General features: G+C 42.9%; 1 protein-coding gene across 1 annotated transcript; it reads right to left on the reverse strand.

Moving 5' to 3' along the window:
* Positions 1–1233: 1233 nt before the first annotated feature.
* On the reverse strand, positions 1234–13013 carry PRPF38B (pre-mRNA processing factor 38B). Its single transcript, XM_075287657.1, has 6 exons — positions 12718–13013; positions 7846–7914; positions 6782–6933; positions 5817–5877; positions 3516–3739; positions 1234–2493 (listed from the first exon to the last, which is right to left on the reverse strand). The coding sequence occupies exons 1-6, from the start codon at positions 12955–12957 to the stop codon at positions 1743–1745; spliced, it is 1497 nt and encodes a 498-aa protein (XP_075143758.1). The 5' UTR covers positions 12958–13013; the 3' UTR covers positions 1234–1742.
* Positions 13014–13206: the final 193 nt, after the last annotated feature.

Below are 13206 nucleotides of genomic sequence, written 5' to 3' on the forward strand. Positions count from 1 at the left end.
GATAGTTCTTTAGGGCTGCTTTCACATTTTTTCCTGTCAGTTTACCCCCCCCCAAAAAAAAAAAAAAAAAGTTTCTCTTCAGCAATTGTTTTTCTAAATCATTTGTGAAAAGCTTAAAGACCGTTTGTGTCTGTAATGATAGATGTTCGTTTTTGTTGATAGTGTGAACCCTACCTAAGGCTACGTTTAGTTTCCGGTAAAAATTGGCAGAGGAAAATGTCTTGCACTGAGGATTATTCTTCTGCAGTTTTAGTTTAAAAATGACCCAACAGACTCCATTATAGTCAATGGGGTCTGCCTCGCCGTTGTTTGGATCCCCCCCCCATATATGGCATTAATCACCCTAATCTGATCTTGATGAGAAATAAAGGGGTTTCCCAGTGTTTTACCCAAAACGTTGCTTCATCCATCTTGCTCTGTTTCTCAGACACTGCAAAATATACATTCCCAGGGTTACAGCTAGCTGCCTAAGTTACAGACCTCTACTCTGGTCAGACTAAGGCCGGGTTCACGCAGGGTACAAAAAAAACGGCTAGCTGCGACTGGATACTGATGCAGAGTACCAGCATCCAGTCGCGGCATTCCGCTCCAGATTAGGCACAAATGAATGGGCCTAGTCGGGAGGGAGGTGTTGCGAGGCGAACGTCCAAGGCTGAATGAGAAAAGGTATGACCGGCTCCCATTGATTTCAATGGGAGGCGTTTTTTTGAGCTGGATTCTGACGCGAATTCCGCGTGAAAATCCGGCCCAAAAAAACCCAAGTGAACCCAGCCCAAGTACTCAGTCTCTGCCCATTGCTTTCAGTTGCTGGGCCCTGATAATTGCCTCTTATGTCTGGATGTAAACTCAGAGGTATATATGTGTATAGAGAGAGTTTACAACAAGGCTGCTGCTAGACTGAGCTGAAAACCAGGAAGTGGTGAAGAGATGTGATCCTGAGATTAGAAATCCATGGCTAATCTAAATGATGGGACCTTAGCTTTAAAAAACACTACAGTGCAGGGTAACAAAGTTCAATCTTTCTACAAAAAGGAATTTTTGGAAAAAAATTGTTGCCTCTGAAGAATTTTTTTTTCCCAATTCAAATTAAAGAAAAGTACTAAAAATTAAGGTGCAATCCAAAGTGAACTCAGACAAATAATAAGCAATCACATAATAGATCAAAATGTATTTTTTTAAAAAACTGTTTACAATTGGACAATGACACAAAATTAAATGTTATTTTTGCATTCATATCATTTTAGAAAAGAAAAACCCACAAAAAAGAGAGAGCCATTCTACTGAAATGTCAGCTAAGCCATGCACGCAGCGTCAGGAGGTAAACCACAACCCCACGAGTGTTAGGATGAGAAAAGTGACAAATTTACTGCCACTTACAAACTGGACCAGCAAGTTTATTGTGCCAGAAAAAGATTTAAAACATAAAAGGGAATTGCCAAGTACAGTCTGTACAATTTTAGGAACACTGAACTGATAAAAACGCAACAGCAGCTGCATGAGAGCAGAGATTGAGCAAATGTAGGGAAGGTAGAAGGACTGTCCAAAATACAGGAGGTTCCTAAAAGGCACTTCCCTACATATAACAAGTATCGCAACTCGTTTTGAACAGAACAAAAACTAAAAAGAAAAAAACAAAAACACGAGTGCTACAGAACCAGGTAGGACTTTTCAAAATGAGGGGGGAAAAAAAAAAAGAAAAAAAAAAAAAAAAAAGGATTCAATGTGATCCATTTGTTAAAATATCACAGAGCGTCATCTTTGACTCTTTGCTTGTCTTCATTGTCAGAACTGTGGCGGTCGTGGTCTTTGCCTTCATGTTCGTGTTTATGGCCTCTGTCTTTACTCCGACTTTTCTTCCGCGGTTTCTCCCTACTTGAGCTCCGCTCTCTCTTTCGGGACTTTTCAGAACTGTCCATCCTTCCACGGCTACTGCTTCTACTATGTTTGTTTGATTTCTCTTTTTGTCTGTTTGACTTGTCTTTGCTTCGGCTTCTACCACGAGCGTTTCTGCTAGGGCTCCTACTCTTTCTTTGCTTTCGGTCTTTGCTTCTACTTCTGCTGTGTCGTCTTTCCTTACGCAATTCTCTGTCTTCTCTGTGTCGCCTCTCCTCTCGATCCTTCCTCTCCTCACTCCTCTTGCGCTCCTTTGAGCGCTCCCTGGGTCGATCTGTATCCTTGTCCCTGCCATTGCCCTTTTTGTCATAGTCCCGCTTTCTGCTTCTCTCATTTTCTTTTTCCCTGTCCTTGTCTCTCCGGTCTGTTTTGCGGTCTCTGCTTCGACTCCTAGTCCTGTGCCTCTCTCTGCTTTTGCTTCTTCTACGTTCATTGCTTCGTGATCTCCGTTTGTCTTTGGATTCACGTTCTATCCGCTGGCGTTCTCTTTCTCTCTCGAGTTCCCTATCAAAACTTGAGGTCCCGTGATGTTCTCTATGATGGCTTCTGCTCCTTGATCTTCTAGGAGACCGGCGAGGACTTGCTGACCTTTTCGGCGACCTATATAAAAAGATATAAACAAAACATACAAATATAAGAAAGTTGAATGCCGGCATAAAACCGAAACAAAAATTCTATATTTTACTAGAATGTTAATCTCCCTTAAAGGGGCTCTATCAGCAAAATCATGCTGATAGAGCCCCACATATGCGTGCATAGCCTTTAAAAAGGCTATTCAGGCACCGTAAATGTTATATTAAACTACCCACCCGTTTTAAAATAATACCCTAAAAAAAAAGAATGTGATCAACTTACGCATCGTGCACGCTGGGCAGGCATTCAGGGTGTGTCTTCTTCATCCACACCTCTTCTTCCGCCGATGTCCCCGGGTCCCGTCCTCCTCCGGCGCTCGTGAACTGACAATGATATAAAAAAAATAGCCTGGGCGCATGCGCAGTAGCATGCGGCTTTCTACTACGGCTACTGCGCATGCGTCCAGGCCATTTTTTTTTTTTTTTTTCAATGTCGGTTCGCGAGCGCTGGAGGAGGATGGGACCCGAGGACATCGGAGGAAGAAGAGGCATGGATGAAGAAGAAGATACACCCTGAATGCCCGCCCAGCCTGCACGTGCTCTGCCCAAGGCCTAGAAGTTTGACCCCCAGCGCTGGAAGAAGAGGGCTTTACTGATGAAGATGGAGGCGGCGCTGGAGAGTTCTCTTGCAGCATTGGGTATGCCCCCAGTGCTGCTTGAGTGCTGGGGCCCACCCCCAGTGCTGCGAGATAACTCATCTGCATACTGACGAAAACCGTGATTTCTACTGAACGCCGCCGTGGTGAAGACATCTAAAGGTAGGAGAAGAATAGTCTTTCTTAAGGCTATTCCTACGTGCTAGTCACAAAAAATTGCGTTTATTGATAGGATCCATTTAAAGGCCAGTATTAAATAAAGATGACACCCCATCATATACATGAGGCCTACGCTAAACGATTTTAAGGATTAGGCTGCGGAAGGGCAGCCATTTTAAAGTCTGTAGACTTGTTTCATAAAGCTAGTTGCAATAACTTAGTGTACAAATATTACCTGGACCTTCTTCTTTCAACATGGCGCTGAACTTCCTCTGTTTCCTCAGCACTTTCTTTCTTGACCTTTCGTGGTCGGCTTTTGATTTGCTGGTCTATTTGTTTCTGTACTGGAACGGGGATCCTTGGAAAGAGTGTAGAGAACCACTCCAGCTTAGTAAGGAATGAACGCAACATCTCTCCTATTGTCATTACGCAGCCTCCCCCAGCTTTCACATCCAGGTCCTGCAAAACGAGCAGAGCAAAGAGAGAAACGAGAAAAATATTGTAAAATAGCGTTAACATGGGTAAAATCAAGTTGTGTCACAAAGTTACACGCTCAAACTGGAGTTATCTAGTCTCAGATGCAGTTAGTGAAGACCACACAGAAGTGGGTACTACTTGCAGGCTGCAATCCATTATTAGAGGACGGGGCGCTCTAAAATATACAGCTAAGATAAGGCCTGTCACATTTACACAAGCCAATGGAGTGTGCGGACATTAATGGAACTAACATTAAGACACAGTAACTGAAATTCAACATGCATTCTGAGGTGCAGCAACTTTACATTATCCAGGGAATATAGGATAAAGCAGACTCTGACGTATCAAACTAGCTCAAAGATTTCCCTTGCTTTCATTTCATTTGCACCCTGTGCACATTTAAAGGCGAATCTTAAGGTAAAACTTCTTGCACTCACACACATGCATGTGTTCAGTTTAATTTCGCCCCATACAATTGGTGCAGCACAAAGATCTAGAGGAAAAAAGAGCAGGTTAGCTTAAGTAAATAAGATTTGCCATATAAACCAGATTGGGGGACGGAAATTTCTTTAGATCAAAATAGGACAGATCCTCCCAAACAAGTCACTAGATTGGCCCAGTCTATAGTAATCCATAAAAGATTAATAATCCGACTGTTATTCAATAAGGCAACGTCCTAAACGGTCTAGTGGATGAACGTAACAGTCAGCAAAACTCTCCTTTATAGGGCTTTAGAGGTGGATCAGAGGGTTTCATGGGAGATTAAAACGGACATGCATGCTGATCTCACAGGGGGTGCAAAGACAGTCTAGCCTTGCCCCCCTGTTACCGTTCCAACTCTTTGTAACATGACTGATCCACCGCACTCCGAGGGCAGGATTAGAACATGTGACACAGAGCAGGAACATCACGGATAGGGAACTAGTAGGACTATTACACTGCTGAATGTTTTTATCACCCACATAATCAATTTGAAAACCATATCGTGGTAACCTACAAAAATTAATATACAGAGCTAGTCATTTCAAGGGTTGTCCAAAGATTTGGAGCAACCTGTGGGCTGGGTATAAAAGTTAAAAAAAAAAAAAAAATGAATGGATAAGTCAATGCTAACTTCCCGGCACTTTCCATCACATGCCAAGGCTCACACTGAGGGAACACATGAATGGTCTTAACAGTCAGTTGAGCCTCACAGTATCAGGCTGTAAGGCAGACAATGGGAGCCCTGGCACGCAATGGAAAGGGAACCAGGAGCAGAGTGGTAGACATAGGAGAGTATGATTTTTTTTTTTCTTCTGCCCTGGGCATCTCACAGGTTGCTCCAAATCCTGGACTATACCACTAAGAAATGAGAAAAGCTCCAAAATCAGCAAGCTTCATTGGTGGTAACACACGGACACAGAATGTTGGCATGTGCATGGCACCATCTCCATCTGGATGTGTCCTGAGCCTGTATTGCAGGTCATAAAACCCTTAGTTTCAGAGTAGAAATATTTTAACATACCCATTTTTAACTAGACTACGTGTTTATTAAAGGGTTGGGCTCTGTTCACATCTGCATTAACAGTGCATGAAGGATCCTGACAGATCCTATAATAGAACTGTGAACACATCCTTAAAACTTCTGAAACTAGATAAATTGAAACTCGGTACTAGATCCTAAGAAAGTAAGGCATCTTTTGTACAGAAAATGATGAATTTGTACATGGATTCAGCTGTTTGAAGGGACAGCCGCACGTCCTCTTCTGAGGGGAATAAAATGAATGGGACAGAGCTGCAATACCAATCACAGCCACTATACAATGTACGGGCATGCAATGAAGAGGCCAGAGCTTCTTCAAACAGCTGATTGTGGGAGTGTCAGGGAATCGGACCCCCACAGATCATCAAAAACATTTTCCTTAACAACCCATGTAAGGGGTGTTATTATAATCTAATAACATTATCAATTTTTCACTTGATGCAAGTACAACCAATAGCCAACAATAGCCTGTTTCTGGACCAGCATGCACAATTGAAAGCTGTACAAATGAAAATTGAATTACCCTTGCTGACATACCTCTTCATCATCAAGGAAGTCTTCATACCAGTCCCATAAGTCAGTAGGGGGTTGTGTGTACCTGAGACATGAAACGACAAACATACATAAATAATATACACAGAATAAAAGCAATGTGTGTAAAGTCGCAGGACTAATATATATATATATATATATATATATATATATATATATGAATAGTTGGTATTAGTTGGTATAAAGCCATTCAGCATTTCTATGTTCACATCCGCATAGCAGTCTGACAGAAATCCCAGATGAAAAAGTCCAGCAAACGAGACCTTTTCATCCAGCAATGTCGCTGAAACAGATATCCAACAGAAGCCATTATAGTCAAAGGAGCCCCACAGGACCGGCTGTTGTCAGTCAATAGGTGGCCATAATTCTGTTCTTCTAGTCCTGCAACAGACTGGATGAGAACTCAAGCAAGGTATTGGAGAAACTTCCCTGAGCCTCATGTTTTTTTGTTTGTGATTTTTTTTTGCCTTCCCCTGGATCAACACTGTAGGGATTGTAGGGTTATAGGTTGGACTTGATGGACTGATGTCTTCATCCAACCTCATCTACTATGTAACTTTACTTTGGAATCAACTACCCAATTCTGTTGCCTAGGACTTTACTACAATTCTTAACTGTGTGACTGGTAAATATCAGGACAGTAAAGAACCGGCAAAAGCTGCAACCTGTGCACTTCTGAATGTAAGAAAAATCAGTCAATGCTGATATTCGGTGCTAGGCAGTTAATGTGACCCTCCTATCTGTTCAGTCCCCATATATGCAGGTTTATCTTCATACACTCTTTGTGAAACTGCTAATAAAAACTAAGTAGATTGTTAGCTCTTGTGCAGGGCTTCTACTGTGCCCTATGTCATTACATTACAGTATAAATCATATGATTTTGTCTGTTCATGAAGCCTAAACCTTCTACAGTGCTGTGGGTACAACGCCACTATATACAAAATACTTACCGTATGTACATGAACCCAAGTGCTCTAATGTAAGGGGAGTCCGTGTGTGTGATGAGACCCATTACTTGTTTTCTTGTCAATTTCAGGGTAAACAGTTTATAGAGGAGACAGAATGCCGTTGACACAATGCCACCAGTACCAACACCACGGACCTGTCAAGAAAATACAAGCTTTTAGAGAGGAATATTTCTCCATTAATCTACATTAAATACCACAGCTGAACATCAATATTACAATAGCTGGACTAAAGGGGTCAAGTGTTACCAGATTTAGATAAGATGTAGTCATTTCTGTTAAGGGTTCCCAGGACTTTAATACAACCAACTCTATACTAATGTCTATGGATATAGATAAGATGTCATCAAAGTTTCTGTAGGTGTAACTGTCTCAATGCTATAGTCCAGGGGTCAGCAAACTTCGGCTCTCCAGCTGCTGTGAAATTACAACTCCCAACATGCTCCATTCACTTCCATGGGAGTTCCAAGAACAGCAGAGCAAGTATGCATGCTGGGAGTTGTAGTTTTTCAACATCTGGAGTGCCAAAGATTCCTTACCCTTGCTTTAGTCCATACAGTGTACACCATGAAGATGTTGTAGCACTTGCTCTATCCCAATAACACCCTTCACACACCTGATCCATGGGTGATGCTATAGGTCAATCTCCCACCAATCTAACATCAATACATCTAGTGATAGGCAATCAATAATATTGAAGTCCACAAAACCCTCTTAAAGGTTCAGCCTAGACCAAAAATTAATGATCTCTCTTTAGGATAGGTCTGAGCTGTAAGAAGGAGGTTCAGCCACTGCACACTATCCTCAGAACAGCTGGTCAGTGTGGGGACCAGGTGCTAAGGATAACTTATTACTTTTTGGTCTCGGATAACTCCTTTAGCATCGCTTTTTATTTTGCAAACTAGTCATAGCGCCTTTAAGTCTACATTTCCCTTTCCGAAAAAAATTCCATTCTGCACAGGAAAATGTTCTGGCCACTAAATGGGCGAGTACATGTGTCTGCCTCAGTGTAAGACACAAAAAACGAGAAGGCACGTACTTGTACTTACCCCCCCGCACATCCCAGTTTGTCCAGCAGTCTTTCGGCTTCCTTTTTCCCAAGGTTCAACATGATTTACCTAAAACAGTGAATTGAAATTATCACACGTGCAAATACATCAACGCTATATCAGAAAAACACAATCTAAAGATTTTTGCTTACAAGTTTCTGCCAAATTCTATAAAATAAATAAATTAAAAAAAGAAAAATAAAAAAAAAAAAAATCACAGAATATAAAGATCCAACTTAAAAAGAGGTTATCCAGGCTAAAATTTTGTATTTTAGTTTAGTTGGGGAGGTGAAAAACACATGAATAAATACATATTTATCTGTCCCCAATGCTCCGGTGTCCTCCCAGCGTGGTCCAGTCCTGCTACTCCGATGACTTCTCCTGTAGAAGTTCTCTCCAGCTGTGACATCCCAGGTCCCTCATCGACCCGGAGGCGTCAGCAGGGAGGAACACAATGAAGCTGAAGACCCGACCGTACTGGAAGGCACCAGAGTACCGGGGACGGCTGAGTATGGGGTTTTTATTTGTCACCTTCCCTGGTCTAATTAAACAAAGAGCCTGGACAACCCGTTACATAGATACGTAACAGAATCCACCATTGGAATGGTTGTGGTGTCAGAAAGAGGTTACCGATGCTTCAAAATAAAAGAATAATCACTTTTACTTCTATAATATGAAGAATTGTATAACTAGTTAGATACATAGTTTGTTACATATGTACATTCATAGGATTTCACTCGCTAAGGGGGCGCTCACACTACTCTTGCGTGGACATTAGCATCGGACACTAGCTGTGTCCATTGCATTCTACATTGATTTAAATGTCCGATTTTTCAAGTGGACAGCAAAATCCTACATGCGGGGTTTTGCTGTCCGCTTGAAAAATCGGACATCTTTGTGAACGGACACTTAAGGACAGACACGGACTGTAAAGAACGCACCCGACGTCCCATTTAAATCGATGCAAAATGTAATGGACACAGCTAGTGCCCGATGCTAATGTCCACGCAAGATTTTGCGCGGACATTAGCATCGGACACTAGTGTGAACGCCCCCTAACTTTTTCGTAAATTAAAGAAGCTTTGCAGTTTTTGTCTTAGTATGTCTAGTCAGGCTGTGACTCCACAGCCCTCATCACACAGGAACTTGCAGGGCCAAGCGTCAGGAATAGCCTGTAAAGCTTCGGTAACCAAGCAGCAACCACAGCAGGGAAATAAAGAGCCTGGAATAGGCTCCTCTGGCAATGACAGCTGATCCAACAGGATTAGAGAGCTAGATCCAGGCTGATCAGCGGTTCGTCTCAGCTCTGCTCCCAGGTCATTTTTAGGGAAGCTGGGTGTGAACGTGCTGGCTTCATGAACATGTGTATAGGGACAGTTGGAGACTCAGACCCCCACGGCGTGGTGAGTCGCAGCAGAGATGCACACTTTCAGTATTTCAGAAGACAATCCTTTCATGTTTTACTTGCTCTGATAAAATCTATCATTTTTCTTTCTTTTTTTAATGTAGATTGTGAGCCCCATATAGAGATCACAATGTACGTTTTTTTTTTCCTCCTATCAGTATGTCTTTGTAGAATGGGAGGAAATACACACAAACAAAGGGAGAACATACAAGCTCCTTGCAGATGATGTTCCTGGTGGGATTCGAACCCAGGACTCCAGTGCTGCAAGGCTACAGTGCTAACCACTGAGCCACCGTGTTGCCCCAAAGTCTATCATCACTATGTGGCTGATCTACCCAGACCAACAACAGAGATAATCTGCACACATATTAAAAGTAGTTCACTCCCCACCTCCTAACGGTGCCATTTATTTTTATTATACACAAATAGGCTGATAAAGCTGATAGCAGTACGTCTGAGCGGTAGAGGTTTAGAACTGGAATTTGAGGAGACAGGTTACCTTTGTACATTGACAAGATATATATCTGAATGTAATCAGAGGACCCAATGGACCCCTTAAAAACCCTGGTGCCGATCTAGTTTTTCTTGCTTACTGCAGAAAAAGGGGATTAATAAAGGTACCCAGAGGAAGCCAGATCATCTGGTGTGGGGTCTAAGTGTCAGACCTAGTGACCTATTCTGTGGCTAGTCATCAGTATGGAAAACTACTCCTGTACCCACTGGAGGTCAAAGCTGACAATGTAACAGTGGACCAAAGACAAAAATTTGTAAATTTAAGCAATGATGCACGGCAATTGTAAAAACCTTATTCAGGAAATCTCATAAAAGTATGACCTGCCGCAGGATACATTTTGATATATTATTTTGATACTTGGTATTCTTTTTGGTTGCTGAATGACTGACACAGATGTACTTCTTATTCCACCCACGACAAGCAGATGACAGTGTGCTCCTTGGAACCAGAAAAACAAGCTTTACGCGCAGGAAGGCAATGTGAAGCCTCTGCCAAAATCACTGGGATAAAAGAGGACACGGATAAAGATCCGTGTAAAAATATGCTAATATTACAAACCACCAAAGAGACTGCCCAGTCCAACACTCAAAGTATACCAACACTAGTGAGGCTTGACTGAGGTGATCAGTGGCTCATAGTAAGAAAACTACATAGGGGAACCATCGTCCCCACTGATGCCATGCTTTAGGCAGAAAGGGCATGATGCCAGTTGGATGAAAATGTCCTGTGTGCACAAATGTTTCATTCAACAAAATTAGGGGCATTATAACAGATACCCAACAGACCCCATAGAGATCAAAGGAGTCTATCAGGATCCATTGGAGTCATCAGTCTTCCCATAAATCCAAGTCAGGGTGGTGGTGGGTGTTTAGTTAATGGGTGCAGCAGTCATGTGACTGAATGACTTGTCACTACTGCAAGGAGACCAACTAGGACTTGCAGGGGCTTCACTATGGCAGCTAAGGTCAGCCCTCAAGTGATGTAGCAGCTTCTTATCCTAATACTTGCTAGTGCACAGTAATTCGAAAATACATACAGAAAGCAGACAATTCCTTTAAGGTAAATCTTCCCTAATAATATTACCAATGGTTAACGTTAAGTGTTAAATGCTGTATTTGTCTAAATTCCATCAGGCCCAAGGAAGTGAAGGGAGCATTACCCAAATTATGTTGATTTTGTGATGGGTGGCAGATGCAGTCCAAAGTCATATGTTAAGGATAGGCTGTGTGTGTTGACGGCAGAATACCCCTTTAACTGACATGCAGGACGTGAGTTGTTTGAAGTTCTGGTCATTTTAGCCTGGAAACCCTTCACTAAAGCAACTTTCTAATATCACTCTGTATCTGCTTAAGGTCAGTGGACATTTCTACTAGATACAGAAACTGCACTGAGTCTACTACATTGCCCAGTTTGGTAGAATCCCATTCTACAGTTTCCATGTGTACCTGTTATACGGCTTTGGAGAGGCAATAACATATAAATAAGTATAAAGGGGAAAAAGCTGGGACTAAGGCCCCACCATGGAAAGCACTATTCCCTGCATTTACATATAAACTGATTTAGATACAAAATGCAGGACCAAAGCTGAACCATGGAGGTTTATTTGGAAACTGTACAGGGTATTGTGGTTAAGTTTATAAGTAATTTACTGCTGAAAGACTGCCTTAAAGGCTACGGCCACAACTTCGCATGTGTAACATCAAGAGAAAAAAACCTGTGCAACCAGAAAACGTATGCTATTCACTGCCAACTTACTGATGTGAAACCAATTCAATGTTTTTCCTGAATATCGTGTAGTGCAATGAACTGTAAGCAACAGCCGACAGCAACCTGACTATTTCTGGTGGCAATAGGATGGTCCTAAAAGGGGGTTCTCCAGGTCAAAATTATTAAGGCTATATCATTAATACCAGATCGGTGGGGGTGTCGGATCCCGACCTGAGCAGCTGTTGTCAGCATATGCTACAAAGAGAATAGAGCAGGCAGATCTGTTCTCTGTGTAGTGGTCAGACCAGGTTCTGGAGATCACCTACCATACGAATAGAAGCAAAACTACAGTGATCTAGTTTAGCCACAAAACAAAGAGCTGTCTGCTTACTTGCAGAGCTTGATCACTACATTAACCCTTTAACATAAACAATCAGTGGTTGTATAGGGACTGGGTAGAGGTCTCTGAATATATCCCATCATAAGCAAACCTTAGAGAAAGCATTACAACCCCAGTGACTGTCCACACTCAAGTGACCTGCAATCCCAGTGGCAATACCTTCCATCTAGCCTTGCTGACACAAAAGCCATCAGAGACAATCAGGCCTAGAATGGAGGTAGCGCCAAAGACACTGCAGGGCACGCCTGCTGAGAAAGCTCAGACGATACTTAGACATTAAAGTAGTTTTCCTAGACACTACCTTCTATCCATGAGACAAGGAACCACTGGAGGACCCTTCCCACCGATTAGAACGTCCCCAAATAACTTGTAATGGGAGAGCTGGTTAAAATCTACAGATCACTTTCATTCAAAGAAGTTTTTCAGAACTTTTTCATTGATGATCTATCCTTAGGATGGGTCATCAATTGAATATCATGCGACATGATCATTCACATAGCCTACCTGCAGCTCAGTCCCATTCAAGCCTGGGGTCAGCTGTGATAGTATGTACACCACTGGGCAGGTCAAGGGGCCAAATATTGCAGCTTCTTAAACAGTTGGTCGTCCAGAGATCCTGCCCAATCTCTAAGTGATGGCCCATCCTAATAATAGGTCATCAAGTAATACATGCGGAACCCCCTACAGCTACAGGGTAGGCTCCAGCACTCACTACATCCAGGAGCGTCCATCATGGTTGCGGCAGCCAGACAACAGACCTCGTGACCCCCCGTGATGCCGCCATCACACACAATCCATGCCCCGCTCTACCCGGCCCACACACATCCCCGTACCCCTTCTACCAACCTTAAAGTAGATTTCATCCACCACCTCATGGTAGGTCTTCAGCTCATACAGCTGCACCTTGAAATATGGAGAGGACAAGATGTTGGTCAGAATCATAGGGTTCAGATTCATAGTCTTTTCATTGCCCCATAGCGGCAACACATTCCCAGGCTTCCCAGAAGGCGCAGGTTTGTTCCCACCACCACCTGTCTGTGTGGGTTGCGGGGTCCCCCCCAGGGCCGCCGCGTTGTTGTTCGCCATTTCTAGCCGGAGAAAATATGGCGGTTGCCTCACCGGACGGCAGGAAGTGACGTCACGTTGTGAGAAGGAGGAAGAAAGGCGGCCGAACAGACCGGTCGAGAGAACCAATCGGCTTGCTCGAATAGGCGGACAAATCAGAACACTCGTACTTGGTGCCCAATCAGTGATCTCGTGTCGTGTAGTCATGGAGTAACCAATCAGAATGAACTGCGCGGAACTTTGAGGTTATTTTTTTTGTTGCATATTCAA

The sequence above is a fragment of the Leptodactylus fuscus genome, chromosome 9 (genome assembly GCF_031893055.1).
Source record: "Leptodactylus fuscus isolate aLepFus1 chromosome 9, aLepFus1.hap2, whole genome shotgun sequence".
Classification (NCBI taxonomy): domain Eukaryota; kingdom Metazoa; phylum Chordata; class Amphibia; order Anura; family Leptodactylidae; genus Leptodactylus; species Leptodactylus fuscus.

Coding starts and splice junctions, on each gene's coding strand:
- PRPF38B (XM_075287657.1), bottom strand. CDS start 12,957: ATGGCGAACAACAACGCGGCGGCCCTGGGGGGGACCCCGCAACCCACA. Junction 6,934..7,845: donor AAACTGGGATGTGCGGGGGG/GTAAGTACAAGT, acceptor TTTTCTTGACAG/GTCCGTGGTGTTGGTACTGG. Junction 5,878..6,781: donor CTTGGGTTCATGTACATACG/GTAAGTATTTTG, acceptor TTCATGTCTCAG/GTACACACAACCCCCTACTG.